A 13,304-nucleotide genomic window follows, 5' to 3' on the forward strand; every position below is an offset into this window, starting at 1 on the left:
TCTTTGGGCTGGATACACAGAAAGAAGGCTCTAGAAAAAGCAGGACTCTCTGAAGCTCCTCAGGTGTCCTCGCTCCTAACTGGGGGATTATCTCAGTACAGATACTAATCACAAATCCCAACATTTCAAGTTGATCCTGGCCCACAGAAAGCCAAGAAGTTCAAATGAAAGGGCAAGTTGGGGGGCCCTACTCTCCTGCTCGAGTGTATGAGTCACCGTGGGACAGAGCCCCTCTCAGAAGAGACATGGAAACCAGAAACTGGCGTTACTGGAGTTGTCGGGATCTCGTTCTAGTTGCCTTGGCTTGGCTACCTGTCCTCAATAGGCCAATTAAACAGACAAAGGCATTAGCTTCTCATTAGAGAAGTAGAGAAAGGAGATTTAGTCAACATGGCCACACTGAAGGGGAGCCAACAGAAGTTTAAAGGCACACCCAAGCCTGTCTTTGAGGTTCAGGTTGAAATAGAGGATAAAAAGGATATGTCGCTCAGCAGTCCCTGTCAATGTGGTCTTTCCCACCGTGGACCCACCATTGCTTCTAGTCCTGGATCTTGGAGGATCCCTCAGGTGGTCAGCACTGGGTGAACCGTCTTCCCAGGAGACAAGAAGCTTCTCCTCTGGCCAGTACCAAAACCCCAGCCTTTTCCTTTCCCAGTGTGAGACTCCAGGGAAATTTCAATTCCACATGGTTCATTGTCTCCAAGATCTAATGGGCCAAGGAGGGCAATACCTCCTCCATTTAACACATCTTCACTCCTTCCAAGATGGTTACAGCCCCAAGCTCGCCTGTATCTGCCCTTCACCTGAGATTTATCCTGGTGCACAGTTCCAGGTACACAGTTGATCATGGCTCAAGAAGGCATAGCGGCAGGCACATTAAGGTCACGGGTTACACGAGTCCACAGAGAACTCTAGATAGTCCCCTCTCTCCCAAGTCCTCACACCCACAAACACACAGTCCCACTCCTTCTATTGCGAGTCTGCCCTAGCCACTGCTGCCCAGGTGCTCTAATGACCCCAGATGCCCTCCAGTCTCTCGGTGTTATAATTGATCATGGGGAGGGCTCAGCACAGCACATCACCAGGTAGTTCCTCTCACAAGTCTCAGGCTTTGGAACATCTTGCCATACGACAGGGACTCCCATGTGCTCACTCTGGTACATGGTACACCACACAAGTCTACAGGGATCTTGGACTGACAGGAACATTGGTACCCCATGCCGAGTCAGGCCTGTAGCTCTTGCCTGAGCCAGATCAGACTCCAGGGCCTTTGCCATCATCCCATGTGGGACCAGTTCTACCTGTGAGGATCGGAACCTCACTATTCTTCAGTGTGGACCAAAGGGGCCTTGAAGCTCAGCACCTCCCATATGGACTTAGGCTTAGGCAGTAGACATCATCAGCAGAAAGAATGCTACTTTGCCAAGTCCCCTGGCCAGAAGCCCTGTGTCCAGTGAAAGAACTGGTAGCCTGGCACTGGACCCTATTCACCCACATGGCTGTGCCTGACCCCAGTCCCACCTCCTGAGCCCAAAAGAACAAGCACAAAAAACCAATTCAAGACCAGACATGCCTAAGTGAGCAGGCCAATCGTGACAGGATTGCCAGTAACCCCTGGCAACGCGGGCATTTAGGCTTATGAAGGAAGGGCATGGTCATGGAAAATTTCACCCTTCTCCCATTCACTCTCCATGGGAATTGAGAATGAGACAGCAGCTGGGAGTGGTAACACACACCTGTAAGGCTGGCACTCAGGCAACCGAGGCAGGAGGATTGCAAGTGTGAGGACAGCCGTCTCTGCATGGTAAGACGCTTAAGACGCTGTTTAAAACTAAGTAAACCTGGGCTGGAACTGCAGCTCAGTTGCTAGCATGGTTGCCTAGCATGCAGGAAGCCCTGGGTTCCACCTGTAGCACCGTATAACACAAGTGTGGTGGCACAAGCTTATGATTTTATCATGTGGGAGCTAAAGAGAGGAGGAACAGAAGCTCAAGGTCAGGGCTGGAAAAATGGCTCAGTGGGTAAGAGCACTTGCTGTGAAAGCAAGAGGACCTGAGTTCAAATCCCCAACACGCCTGTAAGATTTACACATACTCTATACATCTGCAGTGTTAGGAGGCTGAGGCCCATAAAACCCACTGAGTAGTCAACTGAAAGGGAGCTTGAAGTTCAATAAGAGATGACCACTATATACACACACGTGGTGGAGCCTGATAAAGGGAGCTACCCAGCAGGGTGTGGGGGGTGCACACCTTTAATCCCAGCACTTGGGAGGCAGAGGCAGGTGGATCTCTGTGAGTTCGAGGCCAGCCTGATCTGCAGAGTGAGTTCCAGGACAACCAGGGCTGTGACACAGAGAAACCCTGTCTTTAAAAAGGGGAGGGGGGCGCCACCCAAAGTCCTCCTCTGGCCTCCACATATGCACACACATGTACACATGTGCACACATAATCCACACACAATATTATGCATACAGCATACACCATTTACAACCAGACACTGAAAATTTTTGAGTCACTCTCTTCTATGTAGGGAGTTCAAGGCCAGCCTGAGCTATGTGAGACCCTGACTCAGAGATAAAAAGGTTTAAGGAGGAGGGCAAAGCAACGGGAGTCTGGAGCACAAGCCTCCAAGCAAGGCGTTTTCACAGAGGAAAACTGGGCAGCTGGGAGCAAAGGGTTAAGAAGTTGGCATACGTATGGCGGAGATTTCAACATAGGCTCACTTCCCTTTTTCCAAGTGACTGAGATGGAGGACAGGGGTTTGGGGCTGGTTAAGGTCACTGGCATTAACACTCGCAGAGTGCTCTATTAGACAAGTGCCAGCCATAAAGCAGGGGCTTCAGTCTATTGGCTGTTTTCCTCCGTGCCACTACGACAGGTAAAGCCATCAGGAAAGGCCATTGTCTCCAAGTTAGAGGAGAAGACACTGAGAACCACAGCTCCACAAAGTCACAGGGCTTCTAAGCAGAAGCTGTATTTGGACTCTAGAGAGTGTAGCCCCTCACTTGAGGCTTCCCCCCTTTTTGTCTCACGTGTTGGAAAGAACAGAGGGGCTGTGGACCAACGGCTGGGTTCAGATTAAGGACCTGCCATGTCTTAGCTGGGTGGTTTTAGTAAATTATTTAATCTTTCTCAGTCCTGCTTTTCTCACTTTGAGATGGGGACAATGCTTTCATCTAACGGATGTATGATCAAGATTCTAACCATGAACTAAAAGCCTTCTTTCCCCAACCCTGAGTGACATAATCCTGTGTTCTCAACCCACTTTGTTCTTAAGAAATACCCTAAGAATGACTTCACTACAAATTATATTAACCCATTTTATTTAAGAAAAAAAAACATTTATTTTTATTTTACATGTATGAGTGCCTGCATGTGTCTATGGGCACTGTGTGCTCATGGAGGCCAGAAGGCGCCACTGGATACCTTGGAGCCACCTGGGTCTCTGCAAAAGCAAAGAGCAGCCAGCGCTCTAACACCAGGAGTTACCTTCCCAGCTCCCATATTAACCCACTTTGTAGAAAACAACAAGGCGACAGACAATACACCTAAAAAAGCCGGGGCAAACCAGAGGTTCTGCCCAAATCCCCAGAACACTTGCAGTTTTGCTGCTGTTAAAAGCAGTAGCAAGCCAGCACCACAAGCCATCCCAGCATAAGTACAAGGTCATCCTTGGCTACACAGAGTCCCAGACCAGTCTGAGCCACACGAGACTCTGTCTCAAGATACATAGGCCAGTGGATGGATGGGTGGATGGATGGGTGGATGGATGGATGGACAAACAGAGAGAAAATGACAACAATAATATGTACTAATTTTTTAGACTAGTCAAATACACTTTTTATATAGGGCTCTGTGTCCTTGGCGTGCCTTCTCGCCTGCACAAATATGCATACTGGCTCTTAAATTTTGCTTTATAAAACTGGAAATCCCCTGTGACCCTGGATTCCTAACTCCACCTTCCTCTCGCCTCTGTGAATCGCCTCTAAGACCTGCCTGAGCCACACAGGTGCTCTGCTAGGGACCCAGGCTGGCTGAACACAGGACAAAGGTGGGGCGGTGCCAGCTCCAATCTGACTCCTGGCTTTGTGCTCCTGGCAGCCCCGTAGCCTTCCTCCCCTACCCTTCCCACCTTCTATCCTGTGGGTGTATTCAGTGACCTTGATCTACAAAGGCCTCAGCTGTGCCAGTCCTCTCACAAGCTGGTTCCCACCGCACTGTCTGAAGAACATAGAGAGCGTTCATTCCACTGCCCCAAGGAAAAGTTACAGGTCAGAGAGGTTCCGCACCTGGCCAGCCAGAGAACTACAGTGAGAAGCTTCCCCACCATCTCTGTTCCTATGCTCTGTCGTCTAAGCCAGACGGGTCCAATCTTCTGACGTTGCAGCACAATGCAATCTGTAGAGGGCGAGCTTGGGAGCCAGGTGTGGTGGCCCACGCCTTTAATTCCAGCACTTAGAAGGAGGAGGCAGATGGATCCCTGAGTTCAGCCTGGTCTACACAGTGAGTTCGAGTTCCAGGACAGTCAGAGATGGTGAGAACCCTGTCTCAAAAACAAAATCAAAACAGAAATTTCATGCGTTCAAGGCTAGCCTGGTCTACAGAGTGAGTTCCAGGATAGATAGGGCTATACAGAGAAACCCTGTCTCAGCAAGTTTATAATTTTATGCTGAACTGCATTCACAGTTGTCCTCAAGAGTCAGGACAGGGGCATCTCTGGGTCACTACTGTCACAACTCCAACCAGCCATAAACAGTGTGCCTGCTGAGGCTGGCAGAAAGCATGCCACAGCTCACTCCCCAATAGGGGCTGGTTGCCTACGTACCCACCCATTCCCTGGTCACCATGGGGAGAACGTTCAGAAACCATAGCAAAGCCGGAAGGCCCGGGCCCACCAGGCCCTCCCTAGTGACTGGTGCCATCTCAGGGCCAGCCCAGGATCTCAGTCTACTGCCTACCGCACGTGGCTCTCCAGCCGCCAGCCCCACCTCACGGCTGCAGACGGCCGCCATGGAGGAAACCAGTATCTTTCCCACTGCTGGGAGCCAGCTTCTGAGTAAGGGATGGAGTTAGCTGTGGGGAGGTCCCTAGAGCAGTCGTAACTACCAGTACAGTGCGCTCATGCTATGCCAGTATGTCACCCAAATTTCCTCCTTATAGAATCCCCACCAATGGCTTCTGTGAGTCTTGCTTTCGTTCTTTAGAAACAAGGTCTCACTATGGAGCCCTGGCTGGCCTAGAACTTGCTACAGAAATCAGGCTGGCCTTGAACTCACGGAAACCTGCTTGCCCTTGTCTTCTGAGGGCTGCCGTCATACGACGACACCGTGCCGACTGACCCTTGTTTCTTGTTCCTCCAAGCCACCTTCAAACTCACCTTCTGCACAGGACATGCCATGATCCACCCGGCCCCACGCCGCCGCCGTTCGTCCCTCTCCTCAGCATCCCCCCAGCCTTAGGTGTCCTCTATAGAGAAGTCAGCCGGTCCCGGCACACACGTCACAGTGTGTGTCTTTCCTGAGGCCACAGGAACACAGGCATGGTCCACACCTCTGCTGGACCTGCTAGTGCCTGAGGGGCAGGTGCCTTGTCTTCTGCCCTGAGTGTGTACCCCAGTCCTCAGGCTGGTGCCACAATGTGGCTTCCTCTGCTAGGCTGGGTGGCTCCTCGGCTGGGTGGGAGGCCTCAGAGGGTTTGCTGACTTAGATAAGGCCTACTGCCTCCTTTTCCCCAAACGGCCCAGAACTTCTGTCCCAGCACCTAACCCGCTCTGTCTCTTCATATAGCGCCCTTAATTGGCTGAGGCCCAGCAGAACACCAGGGCCCTAAAGCTAATCAGATTCTTAGTTCCTGTAAGAGGGTACCCGGCAATCTGCAAGTCACCAAGGAACCGGAATATGAGGGCATGAGCCGGGAAATTGAATTCCCTGCAGAGGTTCTCCAAAGGCCTGGCTCAGATATCTCCAAAGCAAAAACACAAACAGGACCGTTGCTCTTCTTCCACACACAGCCCTTCAGCACAGCGCTTAAACTGCCGAACCATTCCTTTTGCTTCAGTTTTAATTTCAGTTTTAATGTTTGTTTTTTGAGAAAGGGTTTCTCTGTGTAGCCCTGGCTGTCCTGGGACTATGTAGACCAGGCTGGCTTCAAACTAACAGAGATCCTCCTGCCCTGCCTCCTAGGGATTAAAGGCATCCACCACACCTGGGGTTTTTTTGGGTTTTTTGTTTTGTTTTGTTTTGTTTTTTGACAAAGTCATCACACACTGAACCTGGAGCTCACTAGTTTAGCTAGACTGGTTAGCTACCAAATCCCGGGGTCCTCTGCATTCAGCCTCCCCAGTCTAGGCTCTTGACACTGGACCTGGATTCTTTTTTTAATTTAAGTGTATGATTACTTTGCCTGCATGTTATATGTGCATGTACATGCCTCACGCTTGCAGAGTGTAGAAGATCTACAACTAGTTACAGACGGTTGCAAACCACCACGTGAGTGCTGGGAACCAAACTTGGGTCCTCTGCAAGAGCAACAAGTGCTCTTGACCTCTGAGCCATCTCTCTAGCCCCTGTACCTGGGTTCTGGGGATCCAAACTCAGGTTCTCTCAGCTGGCACAGCATCTGGTTTACTACCTGAGCTATTGCCCCAGCACCGGCAATATTCAATTATTGGGGGGAGGGGATTTTTATTAGTGTGTATGTGTCCCAAAGAGGGCATCAGAGGCCCCAGAGCTGGAGTTACAGATGGGTGTGAACACCCTAACACAGGGATTGGGAACTGGTCCACTGGATAATAGTTGCTCTTAAGCACAGAGCCCTCCCCCAAACCGCACTGTTGCTTGTTTCTGTGGGTTGCTCTGAAAGACAAGGTCTTGCCGTGTCTTTCCGCTCAGGACAGTCTGGGCCTGGATATGAAGGCTCGGGCTGACGGTGTTGGTGGGTGACCACCAAGCTCTCTGTGCCTCAGTTTCCTTATCTGTCTAAAGGGTAAACGACTCTTGCCTTTTACCTGCAATTTCTACTGTTGCAACGAAAACACCATGACCCAAAAGCAAGTTGGGGAGGAAAGGGTTTATCAGGCTTACAGCTCAGCATTGCTGTTCATCACTGAAGAAAGTCAGGACAGGAGCTCAAACAGGGCAGGATCCTGGAGGCAGGAGCTGATGCAGAAGACATGGAGGAGCGCTGCCTACTAGCCTGTTCACCAGGGCTTGCTCAACCCACCTTCTTAGAGAACCCAGGACCAGCAGCCCAGGGATGGCACCACCCACCATGGGCAGGGCCCTCCTCTATTGATCACTAAATGAAAAAATGCCTTTCAGCTGGATCTCAAGGAGGCGTTTCCTCAGCTGAGGCTCCTTCCCTCTGATGACTCCAGCTTGTGTTAAGTTGACACCCCAAACCACCCAGGACACCTATCCACTTACCAAACTCGAGAACAAATGTGGAACGGCTTGAAAAGCTTAGAGAAGCTACAAATACCTGGTGGGATTATTGTGGCTCACCCAGAATACACCCGTGGGCACCTAAAGCAGCCAAGTGAGGGGCCCTGGCTTCCTGGATAATCAGAGCTCAGAGCCCTAGGCCAGGATCCTGGCTCCCATCTGCCTTAGTCTCTGGTCCAGTGAGAGCTCACGGCCCCAGTGAGTGTCCATGCCCCCTAGACAAATGCTCAGATAATGCCTACACTCTGAGGCGTCCCTGTGTCTGCCACATGTCAGTACTGCTATTTTAACAATGGAGACGGGAGTGACTTATCACAGTTCCCCCAAGGGTTGAGTCAGGGCTTTCCATTTCTGGCCTAATCACCTCCCTCCACTGCAGGACCCCAAGAGAGAAACCGTCTGCACTTTAGACGTCACCGTCACCTTAGGCTAGAGAGCCTAGGACACCGGGAATGGGGAAGCTGGAGGTTCATTCCCTTCCAGCTAGCCACAGGAAGTTGAGGATTGGCCTGTTGTTCCTGCCCCGCTGCATTCCCTGGACACTGTCTTCCCTGAGGGCACAGCCTCCTGAATTTTTAGCTGGTTCAACGTGACAGTTTCTTCGTTCTCTTCCCTGGCATGGTCACGGTCACAACCACTCGCCCCAGCCGGTACTTGTTAATAGGTGCCAAGGTCACCAGCGGGGACCTTGGTCCTGACCTCAGCATATTACCCTAGTCCTCTTGGCAAGGGGTATGACGAACAAGGGAAGGTGTCTGAGTTTGTTGCTGTTGGCCGGTGTTGCCCTGGGAGTGGAGACAATTTCCCTGTCTGTGAGGCCTGCGGTTTTCTCATGTACAATAAGGTCATTAATGGCCACATTGCAAGCCCTGCAGATCAGAGGAGGTGTCCATAATCTCAGCGTCCTCATCACATGGGAATTTTTGAGCTGCGTACCTTGGCACAGGCCTGCGATCCCAGCGCGCATCCCGGGCTACACAGCAAGACCCAGCATAAACAAACGAGGGAAACTACTAGAGATTTGCTGAGAACCTTCCATTACCCTGGGTCTGGTGAGGGTGTCTCCTGCTTCAGTAGAATGCCAGAAAAAATCCTTTCAGCTTTGGGGCCATAGCTTGCCCTGAGCCCCATCAGTGGCTCTAGGAGTCTGAAGTCCAAGACCACAATCCTGGTTCTGTATACCCAGCAAGAGAGCATCCCATTGTGTCAAAGATATCTGCGTCCCTGCAGTAGCCTGACTGCTTTCCAGCCACCAAGACTACACGACTCTAATTCCAGGACCTCATCTGCAACCCGAGGTAAACTACAGGAACAAACACTTGCTTTATTTCAAGCCCACTGGAAAGACTCAACTCAACAAAGCATTTTGTTGAATCAAGTATTTTGAAAATGGAGCAAAACCTTGCCAAGGGGAGCTGCACCTTTACTACAGCGGTAGCCCGGGTCTTCCAATTCTACTCACCCCACCCATCTGGACAGGGTCCTGGAAAGCACCAGGGTCCATGGGAGAAATGAGGTCTGGAGCAAGTGTTGCTGCTCCAGACAGTCTGCACGTGTCAATCAGCAGATGACATCACCCACCAGTGGCTTACTGCATTCTCAGGCAATGGTCAACAGTGGTCATTTGCAAATCCTTAACAATTTCACTGTACGTGAACTTACTGGATCAGTTTCCTTTCCAAATGAAAGGGATTCTTCAGCTCTGAGCAGTGTGTGTGTGTGTGTGTGTGTGTGTGTGTGTGAGAGAGAGAGAGAGAGAGAGAGAGAGAGAGAGAGAGAGAGAGAGAGAGAGCGCACCACACCGAAAGCACAAGGCGGGAGTGTAGAGCTAGTGTTGGGGAGAAGCAGACTAGACGGTCCCAAGCCAGCTCTGTTTCTCTCCACTCATCCTTTCTTCCTTTGGATCAGTTTCCCTAAACCGCAGCGTGAGAGCACTGGGTGGGTTTGAGTCAGGGGAACCCCGCCGTCCTACCACTTAACAAGCAGCTTCACCGTTTGGGGGCTGGAGGATCTTAGTTTCCTCACTTCTACATGGAGGTATCCTCCTCCCAGGGTCTCACAAAAAAAAATTCCCTTCCTGCACACTCAGGAAGGAGACGCACAGAAGTAAACGGTCGTGCCGAAGTGTGTGTATGGATGTCCACTACGGTGTTTGCGTGGCAGCCGAAAGAGAAACCATCTTAAATGTCCATCAGCTGACAAACAGGGCAAAGGCGATGCGTTATCAAAATCCCAGTGACTGCTACAGGATCAGTCTTCTCTGAAGTGAAGGAGGTGGAGGTCCTGTAAACCTATAATCCCAGCCTTTGGGGATTATGAGTTCGAAGCCAGGCTGACCTATGAGTTCAAGTTCCAGGCTAGCTAGAATTACACAGAGAAATCTTATTTTTAAAGAAAAATCAAAGCCGAGAGAGGGCTCTGTCTGTAAAGTACATGGTGTACAAGAATGAGGACCTGAGTCTGGATCCCTAACTCCTACATAAAGCTGGGCAGAGCATAGTATCTGTAATTCCAGTGGGGGGCGGGGCGGGGGGGGCGGCGAAGGGCGGAGACAGGTGGACCCTGTTAGCCCAGCCAAACTGGTGAGCTCCAGATTCAGTGAGAAACCCTGTCTCAAAAAATAAGAGAAAGCTAGGGTGACACAACTTCTGGCCTCTACACACACATGTGCATGTATATACTTGCACACACATGTGCATACGCATGTACTTTAAAAAAAAAAAGTCAAAGAAAAAGGCAGCATGTAGCAGGCACAGGATGACTCCCCACACCCTATCCCCACCCCTGCTGCTTCTATCCCAGAGGGAGGTTCCCTGCAATCCCAGAGGGAAGAGCGTGTGCGTGTGCGCACGCGCGCGACCCGCCAGGTGTTAGCTCTGGAGCCTAGAGTCAGCATGGACTGAAATGAGCCTGTGCTGACATATCTGCCCGCACTGGGCAGGCTCAGTTACTGTTTGCAAAGGGCTGAGCCTCAAGCTTCTCAGTTTGTTCAGTTTTCCCTGCCGCTCAGTGCACACCCACCCTCTCCTTTCAGGGAAGATAGTCTGAGAGAGGAGGCTGTTGGTTTGGGTTTTGTCTGAATAGGGCTGGGCACATTTCGGAGACAGATAAGACTACTCTACCACGGGCTGATCCACAGAGGGCCCCACAGTGGGGTGGGGGGCGGGGGGGCATCGCTCTGCAGCCACCTGGACCCAGACAAAAGGCTCAGCTTCAGGTGGGTGGGGGACCTAGTGCTGTCAGGTTCACTTGCTGAAACTGTGAGCCACCAAAGCCATTTGAAAAGGAAAATCGGGAAAGAGGCTAATTACTATATAATTACTATACACTCCAGTGCTGGGGTGCGAAAGGAAGTGAGCTGAAGTGCTCATTACAAATACGGAAAGGTTCAAGGACCCCGAGGTGGCTCGGGAGGTCAAAGTGCTTGCCAGGCGAACCTGACAACCTTGAATTTGATCCCCAAACACACACGGTGGGCAGAGGCATGTGACCTTCACACATCATGGAATACACAAGAAAGTAACATGATTTAAAAAAAAAAAAAAAGCAAAACCAAAGTTTGACAATGCCAAGGGTCATGGTTGGCATGACCAGCAAAATGGCTCAAACACTAATGGAAGCGTGCTAGGGCAAGATCATCAAGGTCAACGATTATTGACAGTCTTGGGAGCATCAAAAGGCGATGAAAATACCATACAACACTGTTACTGCAGGCTGGGATTATGAGGTGGAGGGTGCACTCCCACTTGGCCACTTTCCAGGTTTGTGAAATTGTCGACCCTGGTGGTCTCGCCCTGTCACTCTCCCACAGTACAACGTCATAGCACAGAGCAGTTTGAATAAAGTCCACCGAGGAACAGGAAAACAGCCCTCCCAACCCCCCGGAAAGAGAACGTGGAGCTGGAGGAAGGAATTTGGCAGAGTACATACAGCAAGGCACCAATGATAAACGTGTACAACCATACAAAGCAAGGCCACGAGTACTGCTTGAATTCCGGCGCCACCACCACATTTACAGTGCTCGATGCTATTTATATACACGGAGGGTGCATGCGCAAAAGCACGTACAGAAACAACAAACATCAAGTTCAGGACAGCGGGGGCTGGAGATGGCTCAGCGGTTAAGAGAGCTGACTGCTTTTCTAGAAGGCCCCAATACTCACACTGGACAGCTCCCAGTCACCCGCAACTCCAGCTTCTGGGGGATCTGACGCCCTCTTCTGGCCTCCTTGGACACCCAAACACACACACATACACACACACATACACACACACACATACACACACACATACACACACACACACACACCCTTAACACTAGGACATTCAGAGGGACTGGAGAGATGGCCCAGGGACTACAACAAGCACCTGCTCTTCTTGCAGAGGACCCAGGTTCAGTTCTTGGCATCTACAATGGCTCATAATCAATTATGACTGCCTGTAACTCCAGTTCCTGGGGTTCCAACACCCTCTTCTGGCCCCTGCAGGCACAATCAGACAAAACATTCACACACATAAAACAAAATAAAATGAAAAGGGGGGGGGGGCAGGTGCTGGAGAGACGGATGCATGCTTAAGAGCACACTTGCTGCTCAGGTTCCGCTCCCATCATGCTCATGGTGGCTCATAATCACCTGTAACTCCAGGGGCAGGGGATCTGACACCCTCTTCTAGCCTCCTGGGGCACCAGCACACACGCAATGTGCATACACGCATGCAGGCAAAACATTCACATACATAAAATAAAAAGAATTCTTAAAAGAAGATAAAGTGTTCAGATAAGAGGCAGCCTCTGGAGAGGAAAAGAAATGGGATCCAAGGTGGCTGCAATGTCAGCTGTGTCTGACTTGTCAACCCGAGGGGTAGGCACATGGATATTTGTCACAGGAACCTCGACATTTTTATGTGCCTCAAATTTTCCTAATAAAAATAATTCATATTTTTATGTGAGAGCGCAGGGAATAAATTAAAATACAAGTTCGGAGGTAAATCAGCAAAATAGACAACAGTGAGCCTTTCTCCTAAAACAGGAAGAAGAGCAAGAACATTCTGGTTTTTATAATTTTATCGTAACCTCAGGGATAGAGAATAGCCTATTACCCAACCCCCGGGAAGGGGGGATGATGACTGCCTATTGCTTGTGGTGGGCGGGGCGGGGGGGGCAGTCCCAGGTTCTAACGAGGCACTAAGAGCCCTTCCTTCTGCAGCATCCGGGACTGCCCACGGGAGAGGTGGCCCACAAGCACAGGTGTGATGCCTTCCGCCCTGACAGCCTGGCTATTGGATTTATTTCTAACTTGGCAGTGACGGGAAACTGAGCTGAGTATCTAACACATTCCAGAAAAAAGGCTCTGCTGCTGAGCCACGGCCACGGCCCTCTCAGAGAGAACAAATGAATACATATATATGCATAATGCATCTACATTTGATATATTCACAAAGGATTATATTTAAGTAGCATCCTATGGGACACAAGGTATCTCAAGATGCTCAGAGCTAAGAAGTCATTAAAACAAGAAACTTAAACCTGCACAGTGGCTGCTGTCCGCTGGACTCTACCTCTCAAAGCTTGTAACAGGCTTGTTTGTCAATGTTACAGCTAGAAACCCACTTTAAGATCAGACTAATGGAACACAGCACACTGAGTGCTTTCCTCACGTCCCACTGATGTGGATCATTAGGCTGGGAGATGGTGGGCACCTGTCCACCCTTCCTCCGGGTAATAAGCAGAGCTTGGTTTCCATAGTCCTGGACCTGAGTCAAGGAGCCAAGTGGAGGTGGCTGGGTCACCACTAATTCCTGCACACAGACGCAGGGGAGTGGCCGGCTCTTTGTAGCCAACATATCTCAGTTCCTCCTC

General features: G+C 50.6%; 1 protein-coding gene across 5 annotated transcripts in view; it reads right to left on the reverse strand.

Annotated features, from left to right (window-relative positions):
- Hk1 (hexokinase 1) overlaps positions 1-13,304 on the reverse strand; it is a 95,908-nt gene that overhangs the window by 50,342 nt on the left and 32,262 nt on the right. Inside the window, exon 1 of one of the 5 annotated variants that reach the window (XM_087898174.1) lies at positions 5,380-5,743. The exons of the other annotated variants lie outside the window; for them this stretch is intronic. Coding sequence (XP_087754300.1) covers positions 5,380-5,400 — 21 coding nt within the window. The 5' untranslated portion in view covers positions 5,401-5,743. Of the gene's footprint in view, positions 1-5,379; positions 5,744-13,304 lie in introns of those variants that run through there. 5 annotated transcript variants of the gene reach the window in all.

The sequence above is a fragment of the Myodes glareolus genome, chromosome 18 (assembly GCF_982192425.1).
Source record: "Myodes glareolus chromosome 18, mMyoGla1.1, whole genome shotgun sequence".
Classification (NCBI taxonomy): Eukaryota; Metazoa; Chordata; class Mammalia; order Rodentia; family Cricetidae; genus Myodes; species Myodes glareolus.